The sequence below is a fragment of the Tauraco erythrolophus genome, chromosome 8 (genome assembly GCF_009769465.1).
Source record: "Tauraco erythrolophus isolate bTauEry1 chromosome 8, bTauEry1.pri, whole genome shotgun sequence".
NCBI lineage: Eukaryota > Metazoa > Chordata > Aves > Musophagiformes > Musophagidae > Tauraco > Tauraco erythrolophus.
The window spans coordinates 12977852-13000655 of record NC_141472.1 but is presented as its reverse complement, the minus strand read 5'-3'; the positions used below and the strand labels follow the sequence as shown (position 1 = coordinate 13000655).

The 22804-nt window shown below is 46.8% G+C and overlaps 1 protein-coding gene across 1 annotated transcript in view; it reads right to left on the bottom strand.

Annotated features, from left to right (window-relative positions):
- Positions 1–22804, bottom strand: part of PLCL1 (phospholipase C like 1 (inactive)) — a 198522-nt gene that overhangs the window by 2617 nt on the left and 173101 nt on the right. Inside the window, exons 4-5 of the mRNA XM_086615744.1 lie at positions 20873–20948; positions 16550–16659 (exon numbers count right to left, since the gene is read on the bottom strand). Of these exons, the coding sequence (XP_086471870.1) occupies positions 16550–16659; positions 20873–20948 (186 nt within the window). The remainder of the gene's footprint in view (positions 1–16549; positions 16660–20872; positions 20949–22804) is intronic.

Below are 22804 nucleotides of genomic sequence, written 5' to 3'. Positions count from 1 at the left end.
AAGATGGCTATAGCTCCGTAAGCTGACACGAAGAGCTTCGGCCGAGCCTGTGTCACCTTCTTCACGTCCTCTTCCTCCTCAGAGTGACGGCAAAGCATGGAAATCTTTCTCCAGGTGACCCGCAAACTGCACCTTTGCCTAGGGACTCTGAGACGCTCATTTAGGGGAAGCTACTTGGGACGTGACACTCCCCACTTGGAGGACGACAGCCCGAGCCCACCCTGCCAAGACTCGTATCTGAAGTCCCCGGAAGCCGAGGGATTTCACACCCATATGAGGATGCTGAGCCACCCGCTCTCCCTTATGCATATTCCGACTTCACATTTAAGCAACCAGGCAATTCAGATTACAGGTTTCATCTGAGGCAGTGCACAACATGTCTTCGGGATCTACAAAGAAGAACACTCCTCCTGAGCATACTTCCAATATTTTGAAGACATTCTTCTTTTACAGTAATCTAAAAACAGAAATAGACTTAGACTTATCAATATAGTGCGATTCCATTCATGAGCAGACTGACTGATCTATGTCTTAGCTTCCTTGTATTTTTTATTTTTAAACAGCTGGTTCATTTGAGCAAGCTGAAGGAGCAAAAATGATTTTGAATCATCTGTCAAGAAAATTAATGACAAACCAGCCCCCTCTGACAGAGCTGTCATAATTCTAGAGACACCATAAAAAAAAATAATCTGTGGGCATGCTCCGTTTGAAAAGCCATCTGTTTGCTTTGAAAAACTGGCTGTGAGCACAATCCACTTCAGAAAAATGCCTGCAACGTTGTGTCAACACCTTAACGAACTAAATACTGCATAGGAGCTGGAGTAAACTTTAGAAGTACGATTGCATTGAAACAACCTTCATAAATCAGTCACTGTGATCACCTCTGTGCACAGAACAATCCTCTTTGCCCAGGCAAAGCAAGCATCCCTCTTCCAGACAAAGAGAGATCACGACACTCCACTTCGGTGTCCACCCATCCATCTCCCTCCTGCTATCGAAACCGTCAGCCTTCCTGAAAATAAATACTTGTGAGAAAGGTTGCACTCAGCATTTGGCAGGACACTAAATTAAGCCAGAAGAGATCGATTGAGTGTTCTACTTGAAAAACTGATCAAGGGGCCCGGTTTTATTTAGAGGTAGGGAACATGAAGTGTCAGGTTGCATACACCCAACCACAACTAAGTGCCGAGCCTCAGCACACATTAACGTTACAGTACAAATAACGCAGCTCATCAAGCAAAGGTAAGGTTGTAAGCCTTTACCTTGACAGGCTAATACTGCTCAGAAAACAAGGATAATCTGACACAGCTTCAAATATTGCTCAGTTTCAGTGACAACCCACAAAAGGTGTTAAGAAGCCTCAGTGGTTCTGGACAGACGCTGGCAATGGCCACAGATGGGGCGAATTCTGTATGTTGTTTTTTGCTATTTAATTTTTCTGCCAAATCAAACTCCTAAGTTTTTATGAGTCAAGACGACAGCTGATCATATCCAACAACAACCCAGACTCTGAGCTTGGGGAAGCGAGAGGAGGAGGTGGGTTAGGTAAGCGGTGCCGTTTTGTGTTCCACTCCACAACCGGGGGGTTGTCCCACACAAACGCCTGGCTTTACTGCCAGTGAAGCAGACAATCCCGTATTGAGCGACAGGGCCTTCCCAATGTTTGAGGCCAGCTGTCTTCTTTAGGAGGCCGAAACAGCAGCTGCGAAGGCCATTTTGTAATCTGCTGCTCGCTACAGCGGACGGCTGCTTATTTCCTGGCAGACACGTTCTCTGACAGCACGCTATGGGAGCCTTCCTCTCTGCAACTCAGGGCCCAGTAAACAATAAATAACAGAGGTCTGCCCATGCGACATCACACGCAGGATATTACTGCTATTTTTTAACTTTTTCTCAAAGAAACAAGCTCTTCTGTTATTTAACGACAAAGAAAGATCTCCAGAGGCCACCAGCGGTTGGCTGAAAAAGTTGGACACAGCCAAATAAAACAAGCACAAGCGCTGCGTCGCTCCACGTGTCAGAGGTAAGGCGGGTAAGGTGACGGCTCCGACAGTCTGTGCCAAGGGACTTGGGAAGCAGAAACGCCGGAGAGCTGCTGTGACAGGGGGATATGCTGCGTGGAGGTGGCTTTTACTGCAAGGGGTGTGTTTTCAAAGCATCATAGTGGGACTTTAATTGTGTTTAATATTAATAAGGAGGCACACGATTAAATGATCGCACATGGCTTTGAAAATGTAATCCCAAGGAAATCATTAATGAAAAGATTAGACTGCTGTGTTAAACTTCTTACAAAAAGCAGCTATTTTTCCATGCCTCCTTCAAAGTTAAGTGTGGGAACAATTGGTATGAATTTGACTATGATACATCCACGTTTCATAAGGCAGCACTCTGAAAACACACAGTATTTCTGTATCAATGCAGACTCTAAAACCCCACCCTTTTCATTATTACTGCATACAGTTTGTCAAGAGCTTTGCTTTATTCTCTGTGATAGAGATCATAGTGCAGATGTTGGCATGAAAAATTATTGTACACAAAGATTACGCACAAAGGGTATAATCACTTCTCCCAAAATGAGAAATAAAGGATTGCAAAAATGAGCTACCCCACTGGAAAAGCAAAAACGTTACTTGCCAATTTATTTTAAACTCTTGCATAGGAGAAATTCACTTCCTGCCAGGAAAATAAAAAGGCTGCAAATATAAAAGATGGCACTTAAATGGCACGCCTTGTGCCACCGCACATCGCTTAAGGTGTGAGGTGTGGGTTGCAGGGGTACCTACCCACATGCCCGATTCTGAATGAAACGCAAGAGCTTGCTTCTACCTGGCTGAACCTAGCAACGGCTTTGCCACTGAGTAAATCGGGTGACCCGACCGAGTCCTCGCCAGGGCCTGACTCACCACGTTTCTCAGTATTTGCTAGCAATTTCAGACGTCAAACTGAGCCTCTCATTTTGGTGCATCAGTGTGTCACTAACAGCGGAGATCTTCTCTCTCTTGCCCAAAGCAGAGTCTAGCAAAAATTTGCAAATTTGCAAGAAGGGAACAGAACTGAGAATCAATTACATCACACAGAGAACAGATTCAAGATGTAGGAAAAAGAAAACATCCATCCAGGGAAAGGCAGTCATCATTCTATGAAGTGTTAAATCTCTGTAAGCAAGAACAGGAAAGAGAAGCTACTGTGGAACAGATTGTCATGTGCAGCTGTGACACAAGATTCCCTGATAAAACCAAGGTGAACATGAGTTTTTAGATGAGTGTTAAAATTGAATCAAAGGTTGTGACAAGCAACGAGGTCAGAAGCTTTCGGGCTGATCTGCTCAATGCATCACAGCCAGCAGCTGGGACACCCAGGACAGCAAGGACGAGCAAGAAGACAGAGAGGAGGAGAAGGAATAGTTAACAACTGCCTAGTATTTCTGTATCTAACCCAGATTACTCCTCACTTCTTCCTTTCTCTGTTTATTTCATGGACCAGTGGTACACATGCTGGCTCCAGGCTTTCCTGCCTGTCCCTCGTTACACAGGGGCCTGAGCGGGTTCAGAGAGCAGAAAGAAACTCAAGCACGTTTCCCCAGAAAAAAACCACCAGGAGCGCAGAACCAGCTTTGGTTGCGCTGTGTTTCCCAACCGTTTTACTTCTTAGGAAGGGAAAAAATTCCTATCCGCACCCGATATTTGCACGAGCCTCGGAAATGAAACCACCCCTGGGAGTAACACTTGGCAAGCAACTCGCCAAGATGCAGAGCCCTAAGGCGACGGATGCCAGCCAGCAGCCTCCTGCCAAAGAGCGCCTGTCCGAGGGCGACTGCTGGGTGAGGAGCTGAGGGGTAACCACCCCTGCACTCACCGTTTACCAAGCACCGTCCCTTTTCCAGTGCAGTCAGTTGCAAGGGCGAGAGGACAACCCCAGCATTGCTCCACGTGGTTGGTAAAAATCACACGGCAACTCCAGAGCAACATGGCCAGGAGCTCCCTGTACAGAAGCAGAAGGGGTTAGTGGCAGCTTAAGGGAAAGCAGGCAGAAATTTGGATTACTGCCCCCCACAGAGCCCAGTTGGTCCCAGCTGCTCCTAAGCACCCAGCAACTCCAGTACTGCTAAAACAGTAAATATGGTGCGTGAAGAACAGTACCCAGGTTACCTGAAAGCCAGTTCCATCTGATTTTAACTACTTATATTTAAACTCCCAAACTAGACTGATCTGCCAGTTGTTCGTTATTAGGCTGTCCCACACAAACCCCAAAACTTTTAAACTGATTTCATTTGCCGTTTGGGTCTGTCCCCAAAGGTCTGCATTGGAAAGATGATTAAACAGGGATCTACAGCGGTGTTACAGACCAGCCTGGCTAGTTTTCTAGGAGGCTAGGGACAGTTCATTTCACAGACAAGCACAATCCTGCAGCACAAGGCAGTGGTGTGAGTGGCTGGGAAGAGAGAACACCGGCTGCCTCTGCCACTGTGGCTCTCCCTTGAAAAACACTCATGGCATTTTTCACCTTCTTTTCCAGTTGTTGGAAAGGCACACTTAAAATCTAAATACCAAGAGACAGCCTGTTTAGTACCACACTGGGCAAGGCTCCCTGGTTTATTACAGAACTGCCAGCCCACCACTTTATATTCCCAAATCGTGCATCCCGAACACAGCCAGACACAGACCTTGAGGGCAGCCTGGCAGGTGGAAACAAACAAAACACCTCCATCATACAAAGAGAACCTCAAAAACAGTCATGCAATTAAGCAAAGAAGCAAATACTTAGAGAAAACAACTGGTTCTGGCCGCTGGCCATGCCAGCGCGGGTATATCGCTGCCTCGTGCAGCCATGGCAACTTGGGAAAGAGGGTCTGTATCTGTAATTCTCTTACAGGATTTGCCTGATGAAATAAAGGTGAAGGATATACGTGGCCAGCTTGCTCTCAGAAACACAGTCAAGTGCCCTCCCGAGCCCCACTGGCCCTAGATCAAAGCTGGGGAAGGGATTAACGTCAAGCGTTTGCTTGAATACTGAAGCGGCAGAAGCACTCGCGCTGTAGCATTCCCTATTGATCTTCAGACAGAGCTCTCCCCCGAAATCCATGGGCTCTGGCGAATCACTTGCACGGTATGGCTACTGATCTATCCCTTCAAGTAGGCATTTTACATATAAAAATAGCAGGCTTTTATTTTCTTTTTTTTCAAAAATGCCTCTTGCTTCTCTCTCATCTGGGTGTTTAAATTAAATTACCTTACATCAGGCTGTCAAAAGCAATCACTGTAAACATCGACTGTCTGTAACTGTGTTGCAGCAGGAATTTGCGTTCAGAAATAATGCCACTGATTTGATGTTAGCCATGTGCTGAGCAGTTCAGCTGCTTGTGTGTCTCTCCGGCACTACATTTAGCAGACACTTTGCAAGCAACGCCACAAACGTACAAGCTCTCACTGTCAACCCCTTCGTGCTAGGAGCCCACCTTTTTTCTGGTGCTAAGTTTGAAATCAGAGGGTTGGCTGGAGGCCCAGAAGCGCACAATCAATACTAAGAGAACCTCACACTGTTGAAGAATTTGAGGCATTATTTATTTTTGATACACAGCCATGAAATGGAAGTTACAGCTGTATGCCCAGGCACTTATTTCTTAGTCCTCCTTTGGTCACAAAACCCTCCATTTCCCCACAAATAGCAGCATCAGGTAGTAACACCAGGAAAGTCCAGAGAGTCCCAGGAAAACAAACCAAGGGGAAGAATAACAAGGGAGAAAGGGCAGACTTTTTCTGAGTAAAAGGATCAGCTGCAGGAAAAGCTATGTTTTGCAGCTAACAAAACACCTGTGTGAAGCAACCCCCCAGCAAAACATCAGGTCACTGGAACAACGGAGCAGGAGCCTGGGCTCCTTAACTGCAACTACCGTCACTCCATAGAAAGGGTCCCACAAGACAGGTCACCTTGCACTTGATTTCAACCGACCCAGGTAAAAGACGACTGTAGCTGTCAAGGATACAACATATAGGATCACACTTTCCCAGTCCATTGTTCCTACAGAAGAGCTTACTTCTACCCACAAGCACTTGGGCCTCTATACACGTTTCTGGGAACACCTGCCACATTTAGGGCTTATGGGATCTACCAGGATTGCTGGGGAAGAATAACCGCAAAGCAAATGCCTCTTCTCACTGAATACCTACAACTTCTACTTAATGCAGTTTGTGGCTTTCAACTACCTGTCCAAGCCCTCCCTATGGATCCATCTTGCCAATAATCATACATGTTAACAGTGAAGCCTTTACTCCGCAGCCCTCTCCTGCTGCTGGCTCCAGACTACAAAAACGAATCAATACCGCCATTGAGTTCAATCGCATTTAATTTCTTTAACCACAGCCCTCGGAATATGTTAGCGGTGTGGATGGGCGTTTGCTCTTTTCAGTGTCAGGAGGCAGTAATGGCAGCGGGACCGGCACAACGACACAGGGAAGGTCACGCCAGCAAACCACCGCCCGTGGGATTCGGCTGCCCTGACTCCCACACTCAGCCAGGAGCACGAGGAGCCAAAGGCCCTGGCTGGCAATGGCATTACGCACATCCCAACATACGGAGAAAGGATTCCTGTCTATGTTTGGGAGGGAGCCAGGGAGGACATGGCATTCCTATGGAGACATGCCAGCCCTGGGCTTCAGCAAAGCGCAAGGGGTGGATATCACTCGGTTATAAAGCATGTTACCGGATTTGAGCGAGGCCAGTGACAGTGCCAGGGAAAACCCACCTGCCATCTCGGCAATGAGAGAGGAGGGAGTTTCGATGGAGCAACTGGCAGCTTTCACCAGCTCCTCAGCTCCCCCAGGAATTAGCTTCAATTAGACACCCTTCGCCCCCTCAGAGTTTTGTACGTGCTGGCACGTATTTCAGATAACGAAAGGGGCAGTCAACTTCCCATCATTGACAGGCACCGGGAAGCTGTATGTGATCTGCTGACAGGAGCTGTAATGAGCTCAAAATATAGCACAAAGGTAATTTTTAGAAGATGTTAAACCTCTTGGCACACAGCAAACCTTACATTCAAGCATAACCATTTCAGGCTAGCACCAGTTTACAGCTCCCGGGGAACGGCACAACTCAGATTTAACAATAAGCAAAAGCTGGAGAAAGAGCAATGGACAGGCGACCCTCTCTTAACGCTCCCACCACATACACACCAGGACACCGGTCTCCCCGATACTCAACAGGCCCACACAAATTCAGAAGAGGTGACCACAGGGGGAGGCCCCAGACTGCAATTCCCTTCTGCTCCGTCCTGCCACGGACCCTAGGAACTGGAGCCCTTTGTGCAGGGGCACACTCCCTCGTACGACACAGGCTGCCAAAAGGAGAAGCTCCCTGGTGGCATGAAGACCCACGTTTAAACAAATCAAGGAATTTAACAGTGTAGGGACACGGCTGCTTTAGGTAAAAACCCTCCCAGAGGCAGTGGGTTGCCCTGACTCAGGCAAGGTGCTGAGCTGACACACACCAGCTCTACCTTTGGAGGAAAACAAAGGGAGTTTTCTCTACCTGCGTTTTGTTAGCCCTGAAGCCACCACAGCTCCGCCAGATCTCTACCAGGACATGGGACGCTGATTCACAATGGCGTTTGACAGTCTAAAACACGAGGAAGACAAAACACCCTGGCAGGCACCATCAGTGTCATCTCCGGCCGGGCTGGCTAGCAGTGCCGCCTGGGGAGGGATGAGATGAGCGCAGTGAAAGCAGATTCTGGGTTGTAAAGCGAGTTTGCTAAACGATGGAGATTAAAATACAACTGAAATTATTTAAAAATGTAACGTGTCTTTTCAATAATAAATAACCATGCAATTGAATCTCTTTTCTCATATATTATTTAAGGCACATCAGGAATCCTCCAAGTTGCATAAAGAGATAACTGGAGTTTTCTAAGCAATAGTCAGACTCCGAGTCCAAGAAAAAAACATTCATTTTGTGTGTCTCATGAGAAATACATGTGTGGCACATGAGAAATATCGCTCTGCTTAACCAGCCACCCTGAAACAACACCAACCATGAATGTAAGGGAGCAAAGGAAAGACCATGGAGATCTTCAGTGTCCTGCATAATCACCCAGGCAAGGCACCATGGGATGCTGCCAACTTGGGAAGGAAAAGGTCTCTCCAAGCCCCTCATGGGTACCAGGCACTGGGGCAGGAGCCCTGCCTGGGGCACACGTTCAGTGCCACCCCAGGGGCCAGGAAAGGACACAGAGGAAAGGCCCCTGGCACCTCAGCACACTGCCCGGTGCTTGAGCTGCGTGTGGCAGGGCTGGCAGCTGGGCCGGGGTTAGGACACAATCTTGGACACCCCATGGAGGCAGCTGCTCATTTTCTGTCTGTCTTTGTGAGCACAGCCATCGACAGATCAAAGCCAGAAAGGCATGCATTTTGGCCAAAGCATATACTTTTCTTGCAGCCCTTTTGATTCCTCTGAATGAGGTCATGTTGTCGAGTTTGTACAAACAAGATTCCCAACCTCCACATCTTCTGGGTTGCATTAATTACCCCCACCACCGGCACAGCAGCCGTTGGTGTCCATGTCTCAGATGCAAACATGACCACTGCCGGGGAGGGGACAGTGGCAGAAGTTGCTGGAGTTACTATGCCACTTGCAGCTCCCACCTTTGCTGTCTCCTCCTCCGAGGGACGGGAGGTGACACTGACACAGTTTTCACACCCAAGCGATCCTCCTTTAGTGGGGAACCGTCCACAAACCTTATTCCCTTCAGCCATCTTTTTCTCCCCCCTGCTCAGTGCCACCCATTGCCCAGCTCAGGTCTGCTCAGGCACACGGACATGCAGGAGTAGATCCTTCTCTTCAAAAGACAAGTTCCCTCAAGGAACTTGTCACCCTACCCGCCGATTTTTCAAATGACCTTCTCAGAGGTGATAATCTTGTTACCACTCAGAGCAGCATTTGGAGAACAAGCTCTCTTTGTATTCACACATCATTACCTCAATGTTCTTAATTACTTTTCCAGTTGTGCAGTCTTTGGGCCAGATGACCCACACTTCTCAAGAGAAGCTGGCCTTCGGACTCAGCTGCGAGAATCCCCACCAGGTCAGTAAAGACGATGAATAGCTCAGCAGAGAGCCAGGTCCCACGCAGCTTCCCCGAGGTGAGGTCGGCACGAACACAGAGCGATAAACTCACGCGAACCGGACTGCAGGCAGAGACAGCTTTAGAGACATGAGATCTTAGATCTTAGTCCAGATCAAGGATGGGGAGGATTGGATGCATAAGTAAGACAAAGAGCGTGGTGGTTCCCCCACCGCTTTAGCACAATGTAGATGTACATACAACTTGGGTGACACAGAGGGAAGGGGGACTTGAGGCTGGGGAGAAGGGGCAGGAAAGACGGAGAGGACAGTGAGGCACAGGAGGGTACCCGAGGCAGGGCAGCGACCAAGCAGAGGCTTCACCCAGCAGCCAGCCCACGCAAGGAGAGCGGCAGGCATCTATTTTGGCCGACTAGCACTATTTAAACATCTTGACAAGCCTCTGTTTGTGAAGCAACGCTAAAATTGGTTTTCTACAAATGGCACCTCAGCGTGCCAACCCTCCACCGGGCTCAAAGCCCACACTGTCAAGGTGGCCTTGGCACAAGCGGCGTCGGGCACAGCGACCCGCCTGCTCCTTGCCCTGCTGGCACAGCCAGTGGCTTGGCAGTGGATCCTTGGCTTTTGGCAACTTGTCACGTCACTCAAAATAAAAGGTGCATCACAAGATTGCTTGCCATCTATCTCTGGCTTGTTTTAGACAAACACAAGGAAAATGGGCTAAGCAAGAAATCACTTGAGGCTTTTCATACCATCTTTCACTTCTCTAATCTGTTCTTTTTGTCCCAAAGTTACTGTTCTGCATATGTATTTGATGGCCTGCCTCACCTCCTAGATACATACATGCCTGGGTGTTTGCATACATACAAACTCACCCAGTGGAACTGAAGGAATAATATTTACCTCTGAAATGCAAAACTTGGGATTGCATTAAAAAAAATAAATAAGAAAAGTTTTAACCCAAAGGAAGGCAGCTCACAGCATTTGTTTTCTGGATGAATTTTGGTCACCCTCCATTTTTGGTCTGTCCTGCACTTGGGCCGCACACCGATCGCAAGAGGGTCTTGTCCCTAAACCTCCTGTCGTGAAGCACCTGCAGAAGCACAGCCCTGGCACTGGTGGAGGAAGAGGCAAGTGAGGAAAATGGCAGACACCCACATTTCTGCTCCAATGAGTCCAGCCATCAGCTCTTTCTCCAAGTGCCAAGTGACTCTGGGTCCCTGGACACTGGATGTCACCACGGAGAACACCATAACCTCAACCATAACCATCTTGGCTGACGGCAAAGAAGAACAGGATATTCCAGTTGATTAACTAGTACTGCTGAGAGACTGGGATTACACTCATTTTACCCTGATACACATTGCTGAACATCACCAGATGCAACTGACAAAATCCACTGAGAACAACTGTCTTTTAATGAGCTCCAGGTCCTGCCTTTGGGCTTAGGCAAGGAAGGCAAAAGCCAGTGCCGTAAGCAGTATGGGGAGAGCTCCGGAGGACATTTACCAGCAGAGAACAGCACTCTGCTACACACAAGAAGCACCTGCCTACCTAATAATTACACCGTTTGGTTCTGTTGGATTACAAAATACACTGATCAAACAGCTTCACCTGTAAATCACACACTTGCACCTCCTTATCTTGTAACTCAGTATCATTTAAAGAGCTCTAAATCTCCTTATACCAGAAAAAGCTCTTGAAACATCTGCCCATATGCAGAGGAGCCCTGTGGGGTGGCCTGAGGGCCAGGAGCACAGGCTTTGCCTCCCAACACCTCCACCGCCCTCACCACCGCCACCTTCAGAGCACGTTAAGGGCCAGGAATCGGTTGCGCTCCCATGCCGCTCCTCCAGACTCTTCACATGCTCCATAAGGAACAAACCAAACCTAACCCCTTCCTCACCTTTCTCTTTACTTTTAAATAAACTCAATTGAGTGAAGCAGGTTGGTATTTACAGGAATAAATGGATGCTGACCTTGCTGGACCCTTTTACCCCCCTCTTTAGCACTCTCTCAGAAAGCCAGCCATTTCGTGATATTTTTTTCTGTTTTGTCCTTCAGTTAATGTGCAAGAGCCCAACCTGATCTAGTGACTATGAGAATAATTAAAGCAGCTCTGCATTTCCTCATACATTTGTAAAATCTGTCATCCCGTCAACGACCGATGGGCTCAGCCGATCTTAGCTGTCGCTGAGCTGGTCTCGGCGCAAGGCACCAGATCCTTCAAAAGCAGTCAGGGCACAAAGTCTGGAGAGGTTTAAAAGTTAGAAACACCCCTCTGCACTGCATCAGCAAAGGACATGCAAACAACACAGGGACCAGCGAGCAGGAGAGGCATTTAACCTCTCCAGAAAAAAAGCCTTCGGGGTAACCACATCCAAAATATACTAGGGAGATCTGGAGACAAGCCAACATGGAATAGTACAACGAGCCCTTCATTTGAAAGCAAGTGTGAAGGCTCCATGTCACACAAACCATCCCTGCCTACTGGTCTTTCTGGACTATCACTGTCACAAGATGACAGCAAATCACAAGAATTTGTCTAAGCCACTATGGCTTATATTTCACCTGTTTTTGCATTTGCACAAACTGAGCACTCATGTGCCTATGTCCAGAGATATGCTGGGAAAAGGAAAGGCATTAGATACGAAGAATTTTTCGGGGATCAGGGGGAAGCCTAACTGACACTTACAGGGAAAGAAATACATGGTAACTGGAATGCAGCAGCTTTAAGGGGGCTCGTGAATTCACTCTGCTCTCGCTTAAGATCTAGATAGTGTAAATTGTCGTGCGAATGCTCCGGCAGCAATTATATGACATACAGTAGAACATATTGTTACCGTTGTGTTTAATTACATGAAATGTCTCTAAGATTCTGCCATGCTGCTCTGTTGTCCGCTCTGTGGCATGCCAAGGAGCAAGGCCATGGGTCTTGCCTAACTGCAGGAAAAAGAACTGATGTGAAAAGATCCAAATAAATCTCTACTTACAAAACAGTTTTAGAGTACTGTATTCATTAAAAACACTCCCACAGTGCACTATAATAATCCTTAAATCAAGGCTGTGAATGGACCTAGTCCTTACAAAAATCAGCAGCAACTCTGTCTGGTACCATTGTGCATAAGGTGCTTTAGAATAACAACCACTGTCCTATATGCTGCTTTTTTCCCTAAAGAAAACCAATAACCTTCTAGCGATGCTAAATTCATCTCAGTTTAGGTGAAGTCAGATAGTCCGTATGTGTATCTTCAGAAATCTGTTTTTTATCTCTCCAAGTAGCCTCAAAAGTGCACACTTGGGGCTCTGCTCCCTAAGTGAGAGGTCTGGATGCTGCAGGTCTCCCAAGCCACTGAAGGTTGATTGTCATAAATGACTGATGAAAAACTAGGTCATTTGTGGACATCATCCTCCAAAAGTGTTACTTGTGTACAGTTTCTCTGCACAAAAATACTTACACCAAAGCTAACATTGATCATGACTACATCATTAAATTGTGGATTTCTCCCCCAAAGAGTGAACTGCATTAGCAATTTAATAATTATATGCCTTCTGCATTCAGCAACCTTTCTCTTTGTATACCTAATCAGCATTAATTTAAATGCAGGATAATTAGCAGATACACTCACGGGCGGGTGCTGAAATGATACCTGAAAATTTAACCACTTGATGTCTTGTAGGCTGGTGGTACAAAGAAAGACAGCACACGCTCGTAGCTGGAGTCCTAGTAAGACAGAACACACTTATGGCAACAGAGGTCCACTCTTACCATGGACAGCAAAAAAAGATTTAAAAAAACATGAATGTATTTCAGAGCAGAGACTAGATTCAAATATTTGATGTTTTCTCCTCCAGTAGAAGACCAAAACAGTAAATGCCATTTCATCTTTCTCTTCGCATGTTTTGTCTATAAGTAAGCCAGTATGTTGGTATACTACCTACCTAGATATTTACCATCAACACGCGGGCAAGCATCTGGTGCCATTGTTCCTATACTATGTATGTGCTGATCCAGCAAAGCACAGATAGCCCAGCAAAATACCTCTGCAGACAGACAAAGCACGTCCAAGTGAGAGCAATGAATCTGACCCATAGTCAACACACTTGAACTTTGCTTGGCTTACTTGCCAGGCTCTTGGGACTCCGGCGGATCCCAATTCCTTTGCCTGAGTAAACACCTCCTGGTAGCCCAGGGCAGTTTTGCTTTGGCAAGGAGAGTAGTTTTGCCAGCTACAATTTTTTTTCCCCCCAAACGTTCTCAAAAACTCAGAAAGCAGTTGTTAAATCAGTGGTTTGCACATGCGACAGATGTTGAGAGTGCCTCAGCTACTGGAAAACGCTTGGGATGAGATCCCGTGGGAGAGGCAGACGGGGCGGGCAGAAGGGCCCTGGAGAGGTGGCAGCCAGCATCGCCCCATGCTGACAGAGCCAGGAGCTGGCCCGTGTCAGCCCTGAACGCACACCACCCATACGGGCATGAGCGTACCTGGCCTGGAAGCCATCCCGTGTTCTACGGTGGCACCGAGTGCGAGTGGTTACGTCCCAGCTCTCAGGAGGACTTGTTAGCTCAAAGCCAGAACAGCCCTAACGAGGCTTCTCAGCTTCTGCCACACACGTCCTGGCACTCCCCTCTCCCAGAGCGCAGGCAGGAGGAGCTCAGCCCTGCCCGCAAAATCGGTCACACGTGCTAGAGAGGAGGTGACCTGGCCAGAGGAAGGTGGAAGGAACATCAGTGTCTGGGGAGAAACAAGCACGAGCCCACACACCCGTGTGAAACCCTTCTCTCAGTGAAATGGATGGCTGTCTATCTGAAAAACAGGCAAATAGCTCATGAAAATTAATGGTGATCTTTCGTGGCAAAAGAGAGGGTCAGCCAAGCCACGCAGCTTTGCATGCTCGTCAGGATGAAACGAACAGTTCCTAGCACCATGGTCCCGTGAGGCGGTAAACACAAAATTCCCAGTTTTTAGTTAAATACAGAAATGAAAACAGAGGCACTGAGACAGTGGTGCATGGAAATAAAAATGAAGGCTAGGCTAAATTTGGGATCATAACCATTCCCATAAAGTCACTGTGAGAACACGATTCTTCTGCTTAGTGCATTTACGTTGTGCCTCTCATTATTACCATAATTACCAGAATTTTACGTGACACGCCAGCAACAGGAAAATGTGACATTTTAAAAATATGCATATATGTCAAAGTTCACTGTCACCAAGTTATACTGTCCCTGTTCTTACTAACCTTTTCATGTTCTGGCAAACAGTTTGTCCTTCCACTGCGTATTACTAATATGTAATTAAGTTTATATAAACTGAGGAAGAAAATGACATGTTATTTTGATTTATTCTCATTAGGTACCTCTTAAAAGTACCCCAGGGCATTTTTAAACATGAAGAATGCTCACAGTTATGATTTTTTTAAAATATACTTTAGTCGTGCACTTTATTTAATGATTTTGCCCGTAGCAACTTCTTACCGCATCCCCTCTTCGTATTCAAAGCTTACCCATCGCAATGAGTCTTTCTAAAAAAATACATCAATTAAATATGCCTTTGCTTCACTAGTGTAGGAAAAGCCTATTAATCACCTGGCAGGCTCAAGCACAACATAATACCTCCTGCTATTGCTCACAGGCACCTCACACAAACTGACGACCTCCGCGTGACGTAATCGCCTCCAACGACGCCGAGCACACAAGGAGGCTTTCACCCATCGGTGTTGTGCCACGCGCTCACCTCATCTACTGTAAAGCAGCTGATACATTTGCGAGATGTCACAGGCTGTTTTTTTTCCTTTTCTTACGTCACTACACCAACATCTAGTGAAATAGATTTGTAGTGACCACCCTGACATAAGAAAGAAGTTGTGGCTTAGAAATGAAACACGTCGATTATTCCTTGACCTTGACTAGATGTTTGAAATGCTCTTCAATATGTTGACAGTAAGTGTTAGGCAGTAATTATTTTCCATGGAAAACGTTTCTTTGATATCCTACTTGTACCTTCATTAATCATAGGTCACCAGAGGTGTGAACTTCTCATCTGACAAACATCTAAAACCAGAAAAGTTTAGAGTAATCCTGATCGTGTTTAGAGTGACTCTGAGCATGGGGCGTTTATTTCACCTAACACAGCTGAAGGTATTCAGGTTAATGTTCAGAACTGCCTAGGGGTGGGGGTTTTTTTGTCCTCTTTACCTACTTGCCTCAATTATGCTGTGTGGAAAAGGTCAGTCCCTTCCATCATGTTTGAATTGGTTGCCCTTTCTCTTCATCAGAGGTACTATTAACTGAGCCTACGCTGAGTCCGTTACTCACTTTCCTTCTCTCTCACGGTGAATCAAGGTTTGCAAAGAATCGCAGGTGTCCCCCCCCAGGTCTTCTCCAACCCTTCTCTACCACCAACGGCCTCTCCCACCCATTTTTGTCCCTCAAGCCTCTTTGTTCTCAACTCCCTTTTCCCTCTCCTGCTCAGGACATGTTAGGGTTCTCACCATCTCCACAACGCTGAAGCACGCATCTCCCACTCCTCTGTGGCATGTTACATTTAGATGTATATTTTTGATGAGGAACTTTGTAAAAATTCCCAGTCAAAACCCCCTGGCTCACCCTGGGATGCCCATGAAGGGAAAGGCACTGGGGGGCTCACAGGGAGACGCTGTCAGACAGGGCAATCTGCTTAATGGGAGCTGGAGGGAGGGAGCAGCAGGGGAAGAGTGAGGGGAAACTGAAGTGTGATCTATCAGTGCAAGGTGGGAGATGAGTCTGTGAAGGACGACTCAACCTGAATGCTAACAACCTGAGAGCTTGGCTCAGGTCCTCTCCTTGCCCTTTGCTATGGTTGCACCAGATCTTCTCCTCTTTGGCTGTCCCTGGGTAGGTTCACTCAGGCTCAGACACCCAGCTAGTGTGGCAGTTTGCGGCTGGTGGGTGCCAAACCAGTAGCTAAAGCCTGGTGAGTAATGTGCTCGCTGTGTAGCCAGAATGGAGGGATTTTCAGCCCTCCCTTTTTCAGCTGTTTGGATAATGCTCCACTTTTGAAACATAACCCTGACATTTCTGCAGGATCGACAATATTCCTCATGTTTTTTCATGACACTCCCCCCAGCCCCGCCCCTTCCCAAAGAGATGCTCTAGTCCTCATTTTATGAAACAAGGGTCTGAGACACGGTGAACCCGGACAGGATGTGTGGGGCAGAACAGACAACTAAAACCGGGTGCCTGGGCATATAAACCAGAAGCTATCTTTCCTCTTTTGTTCAGGCTTAGATAAAATCCCTTGGGCAGCTTCCAAACCAGAGGTGTAATTAGATATATTTGATAAATCTCAATAATCGAGGTAATTTGTACATTCCATTAAAACAAAATGTTGCTTCAGTATTGGTAAGATAGTAAAAATAGATGAGTTAAAAGACCAGAAGTTTGTTTATGGAGTTAATAGGAGACACAAGGTGGTGTTTTCTGTGCTTACCTTCAGCACTGTGATATTCCATGCAAAACTCTCAATGGCTTTGCTCAATTTTCTTCCTTTCAAACCTTCCTTTGTCCCGAGGTTATGAAGCTCTTCATGGAATTCCATTCCTAAAAATACAGATAACTACATTACCCAGTGCATGTTTGATTTCGCCTACAAAATACCCAGTGAGCATTTTAAGTCTGGCAGCTGGTTATTCCTACAACCTCTTCCTGTGTTTCATAGGATGGTTTGGGTTAGAAGGGACCTTAAAGATCATCTAGTTCCAACCCCCCTGCCATGGGCAGGGACACCTTCCACTACACCAGGTTGCCCAAAGTCTCATCCAACCTGGCCTTGAACACTTCCAGGGATGGGGCATCCACAACTTCTCTGGGCAACCTGTTCCACTGCCTCACCACCCTTGGAGTGAAAAATTTCTTCCTTATATCTAATCTAAATCTCCTCTTTCAGTTTCAAGCCATTGCCCCTTGTCCTATCACTACATACTCTTGTAGAAAGTCCCTCTCCAGCTTTCTTGTAGGTCCCCTTTAGGTACTGGAAGATCTCCCCAGAGCCTTCTCTTCTCCAGGCTGAACAACCCCAACTCTCAGCCTATCTTCATAGGAGAGGTGCTCCAGCCCTTGGATCATCTTCGTGGCCTCCTCTAGACCCACTTCAACAGCTCCACGTCCTTCTGATGTTTCCCCCCCTTCTCCGTTATGATCCCATCCTGGAGAACATCTTCCAGAATAAGAGGGTCACATGCAATGTTGCGGTTGTGCTTCCACCTTGTCTGTAACTCTCCTTTCCAGTGCTGGGGTCCCACCCAGGCATGCGCCTGGTCCCTGCACAAATACTCCTCCAGTGCTCCTGCTTGCGGTCTGCGTCGCTGGCAATATTGTGACAAAAGGCAATCACTTGTCACTCTCCTTGAATAGATGATTTTGTACCTTGGAGGCAGCCTGACAGATGCAGAGGATACCTGTTCAGCACAGCCAATACAGACTCAAACGCACAGCTCCTCGTTAATCTTAATCACAGTCATACAGAAAAGCCCTTGTACTTCTCAAGGATTAATTCTGCCAGGGACGCACACCGCTAACCATAGGATTGCTATTCCTGCAGCCAGGAGAACTGAGACTTCCAACCACGGCCCTGGAAATTGTTAGATGTCATTGCCAGTTTCTGTGGCAAACATCTACAAATCTGTTGCTGCATACCAGAATTCAGGAAATCTGGGAGCAGATTAAAAACCATAATGAGTCTGATTAGCCCACCAAGTCCACAAGATTTGTACAGCGTATGCAAACACATTCTCTGAGTGTGCAGATTAAGAGACAAAATGGAGGGAGTGTGAGCTGCTTGTCTTCCCTTAACATGCACCTCACAAAAGCCAAATCAGCACTAAACCAGCCCAAAACATCTGAAGCCTATCCTGGCTGAACAAACGAAGTTCCACCTCCAGGTGTTTCAGAGCTTTCCCTCCCCTAACGTTTTAAGGCAAATTCGAGCTTGGTTGAAATGACACCGAAGAAACGCCCACGGAGAGACCGCGTGCGCGGGGCAGACGCGCAGGGCTGTTGGGCGGCTGCTGAAGGAGTCGGCCCTCGCGCTCGGCGTGGCTTGCCCGAAGCGCAAGACTAACGACAGGCTTCCTCTCACATTGCACCAGCTCCAAGAGCTCGGTAATGCTGGGGCAGCTCAACCCCACGCAACACAAGGTTTCTCTACTGTGCATTTTCCAAACCTTTGCCCACTCACCAGTTCTGCCCGTCCAGGGTCAGAGAGCTCCTGCAGCGCTTCCTTTGGAAAACAGTCTAAATAATTGCACCCCAAGCAAGACTCCCTTGCAGGCGCACCTTGTGCCAACCGACTTACAAATCATTTCGCTTCGGTGAGTGAAAGAAAACCTTCAAATGACTCGCTTTCTCCCGCAAAAAAACATGAAGGCTAATGGTGCTCAGCTCCACGTGGACAGTCCTGCCTTTATACAGTGCCTTTTTAGTTATTTTTCCCTCTGGGCCTCACTTCCCTGAGGTCCTGGACTTGAAGACAAGTCTTGCAAGGACCTGCAACCTGGAGACAGTGCTGCCCTGGAGAGAGGGAGCCACGAACCTTTGTCAGGCTGCAGGCAGTGGCACCAATGGAAACATTTAGCAGTTTGATCCCCCAAGCTGCCGCTGACCAGGGCTGAGACTGCTCATGAAAAAACCCGGCAGAAACAGTTTTCTTCTCAGACCTGAGAAGCCGTCTGGGGGAGCGGGCAGGGGCCCAGGGAACGCAGACCAAAACAGGCTGTGACATGAAGCAGAGGTCTGGTGGGAACACTCTTCCAAAGGGAGCCGGACTGGGGTGAGATGAAGGACAACATCACTGGCAATCGTATCTCCAACATCCCTTAACTTCAAGCACTTCATCTTGCCACGTTGAAAATGTTGTTTGAACACAATTTGCCTGGCTAACATTTGCAACAAACTAATTGGCAATTGAGTGCGGTGAGGGATCCTCTCTCTCCTGCTCCTTTCCTCTGTCTAAATCCTGAGGCTTCAGAAGAGCACTTCATATCTCTCCAGCTGCCTTCTCAATCATAAATGATATTTTAAGGCTAACAAAGCAAAACAAATGAAAATACAAGTAGATACAGCAGCAAAGAGAACAAACGTGAGAAATTCTTCTTTTTGCTGGGAGACGGAAGAAGAGGGGAACTGCACGAGCGTGGGGGCATGGTCCTGCATCGCATCCTCTGCACACATCTCCAGCCCCCTGCCCACAAAGACACCAGTGTCCAGGCCAGAGCTGCAGGTTCTTCTCTCTGAGCAGAGCAGGATGGGCAGAAAGCTGGCTGATGTCGCCGAGGGTCTGCACAATTTACTGTGAAGTATTGCTCTTGAATTATACCAACTAGAAAGACCCCCAGTGCTGCATTTTCCTGTCACTGTCTCATTCCTAAACCCTCTGCACCTGATGAAGGCTTTGGGCTGAGGGTGTTTATGGTGCTTATGCAGATACCCAGAAGACAAGGCGTCACACAAGATGAGGCCCATGAAATCCAGCATGACACAGCTGCTTGCTTCTCCTCCCTTCGCTACCCAGCACCAGCATGGCTCCAGAGCTCTGAATTTCAAAGAGCAAGGAGACTGGGTTCCACCCTGCTCTTGCACCACATAAAAATCAGTTAAATGCTATTGTTGAGACGGTTTCCAACTTTCCTCTAATTAAAAAGCTAAAATAAAGGATTTACTACAAAGCATCAGTTTCATTCACTATTTACGTTTAAAAGAAGCAACTGGCTGTAGCCTGTGCTACTTGTCAAATCCAAAAATGCCCACTAGAAACAACAGTATTTATGATTACCGTGGTCTCAGAAGACTATGTCCAAGAACATAAATTAAATGCAGCAGCAAGTGTTTGCTTTACTGACCTTCAAGGCTTGCTACAGGTTAGGAAAGGTGCAGCTGTACAACTAAAGGAACTGAAAACAGATTTAATTTCAGCAGTGTGAACTCCTAACAGAAACACACTGCGTGTATTTATTCAGTGTGGTTTCTGATACATGAAAGTCGATGGGTTTAGTTGTAGAGGGTTACCACCGCCAAAGGTGGGCTCTTTTCTGGCAAGTTCTACCATCCAGAAAAAGGAGCGTGAACCTGCAGAAGTGCGGACAGCACCGGGTAGCCACTGCTGAAACCACCTCTTCCCTTTCTACCCGAGCACAGGAGACAGAGCCAGTTCAGATAAAGACATCCAGTATAACACAACAGCAATGCCTGGTCGACTTTAAGCCTGCGTACGGTGGTGTGCGCCCATACACCATGTGTATGTAATGCATAGCCATGCAGGTGCACTGTGACATGATGGAATTATATCAGCATATGTTTCCAAGCTCTAAACCAAACCTTAACAGCAACGGTAAGTAACAGAGCTAATGGTAGGCAACAGAGCTTGGTCCAGTGGGTTTCAAAACCTCTCGCCTAGTCTGTGCTTAAGGGAATGACTGTGGCAGGGAATGGAGCTCAGTACAGGCAGCATGTCTTCTCCCTCCCTCTTTTTAACTGAATGCCTTTCTAGTTCATTCGTCTAATTTAAATGCTGTCAGACATTTCAGAGCTGTAGAACAGATGGAGAATTAGCTTTTAAGGTGAAAGCTGAGGGTTCTTCCCTGACCCCGCACCTGCGCTGCTACTGGAAGATGAGCCTTCAGGAGGAGGAGTCTGCCAGGGGAAGATTGGGATGCTCACTTAAATACCAGGTGAAAGAAGCTGCGTTTGTCCCAAACCGTGAGTAAATTCTGGCACATCGTTTCCCATCTAGGAGAACTGCACCATGAAGAAGGATTACCTGCTTTCTGACACTGAACAATCTTTTCATGAGTGATGTCTGCCGTCTCGATGAGAACCCTGCTTTCTTGAATCATCTGTTAGAAAATAAACAGGGAAAAAGCAGCATTACTAGGGTTTCCTGTCACATCTAGTCCACAGAAAAGCACAAAGGTTCAAATTTAAAAAGAGCTCTGCTCCACAAGCAACACTATAAAGATTGGATCATATCAGGGCTTCCAGATCTGTACTGAGCTAAATGACAGTTGCTAGAAAATGTTTTGCTCCAGAAGTTAAAGAACAGTTGGTTTACCTCAATGAGACACCACTGCAAATAACATGATGGAAACAAGTGATTTCAGGAGAAAGCGGAGTTAGCAGACAATTCATTCTACCTGAGGCAGAGCCCTTTCTAATTAGTACTCTTCTTGAAACAAAGGGAGAAATAGGTATAGTCCTTGATATAAGTGGTTACTAGAAGTGTTACCAAGCCATGAATAGCACTGATTTCAAGAGTACTTAAATCTGTGCCAAACTTTAAGCACTACAGTGGTTCAGACAGTTACGGTATTTCTTGAGTTTCTCTGTGGAGAAATTCAGATCCAAATCCTGTCCTATCCTCAACATTTCTGTTGAAGTTTAAAAGAGAAAAAAAATGAAACCAGAAGAGGCAGGCAGTTCCAACAAGCCTACGAGGTTCAAGAGATATCCATATTTATACACCTACCTAAAGCAGCCCATTAAGAGCAAATAGATGAAGTCTCCATTACGTGACAAGTTTCCTGAGCCTCCCTTCTTGCAAATGTTATTCTCCTTTGATTGTAACAAACCTTCCAGAACCCGCCAGCAGCCCAGATAAGCAAAAAAATTGTTCCAACACTACATTCTGTGGAATTGCAAAAGGTGGCACGTGCATCTGTTATGGAAGGCAAGGACACGCTGTAGAACAAACCGGGCCTGAGAAGAATCTCACTCTCCCGGGACGTACTCCACAAAGCCCAACCAAATTCAAGCAGCATACGAACAGTGCCCGTTAGAAATGAAGCAAACTGAACGTGGCCTCACGTTACATCCTGGAATTACAGAAGCCGCCAGCTGAAGGTGTTGCCAGAATGCTGCAGCTGCTACAAGCCTTCCTACTTTCAAACACACTAAATATGAAAACACAACCAGGAGGATTCGATGATTTTCATGGAAAACAGTATAACAGTATTAAATTAACACTTGCAAATGAGCGTGTCTTATTGTTTTATTCGGATCCAAGGGAGGAGAGACTTCTACTTGTCACACCTGCACTTCCAGATTCTGGAGAAATTCAGATCCAAATTTTGCTCCTCACGCCATCTTCTTTTCTAATTAGACCTATTAAGGCAGGCTGCATTTAATAAAAATACCTATGCCTAAACCATGACAGATATACACAAGAACATGAGAAAAACAATAAAATCCATTAACAGCTTCACAGGCAGAGAGAAAAAAGCCTCATACATCTACAGAGCACAAAATTGTTTTTTAACAGAATATGCCCAGTGGATATGCCTGAGATTGAATTCACTTTCAATAGTATCCTTGGCCTCTCATTCTTATTGCTCACTCGTTCATGCATCATCTTGATTTTTTCCTCTTTGATACTTTTGCTTGTCATCTGGAAAAAAACGACAATTCCTACCCACCCTCTGGCTTTTCTGTACCACAGCACCTCGTCACCTTGCACTGAAGGAATTGTTTGACCACCAACTACAAATGCTGAAGTTGTTCTAGAGCGAGAACCCCGATAACACCCGCCAGTCACTATGGAGGCAGCCGGAGCACAAATGTGTGTCTCCTGCAGATGCGGGACCCGCGAGTTGGTACCCGCGCTGCCAGCATCCCCACGGCCACTAAGCCTCGTGCACCCAGGCCCCGGGGCTTGGGTCTGTGCCTGTCTTTCTTAGCTGGCAGCAAAGTTTTGCCC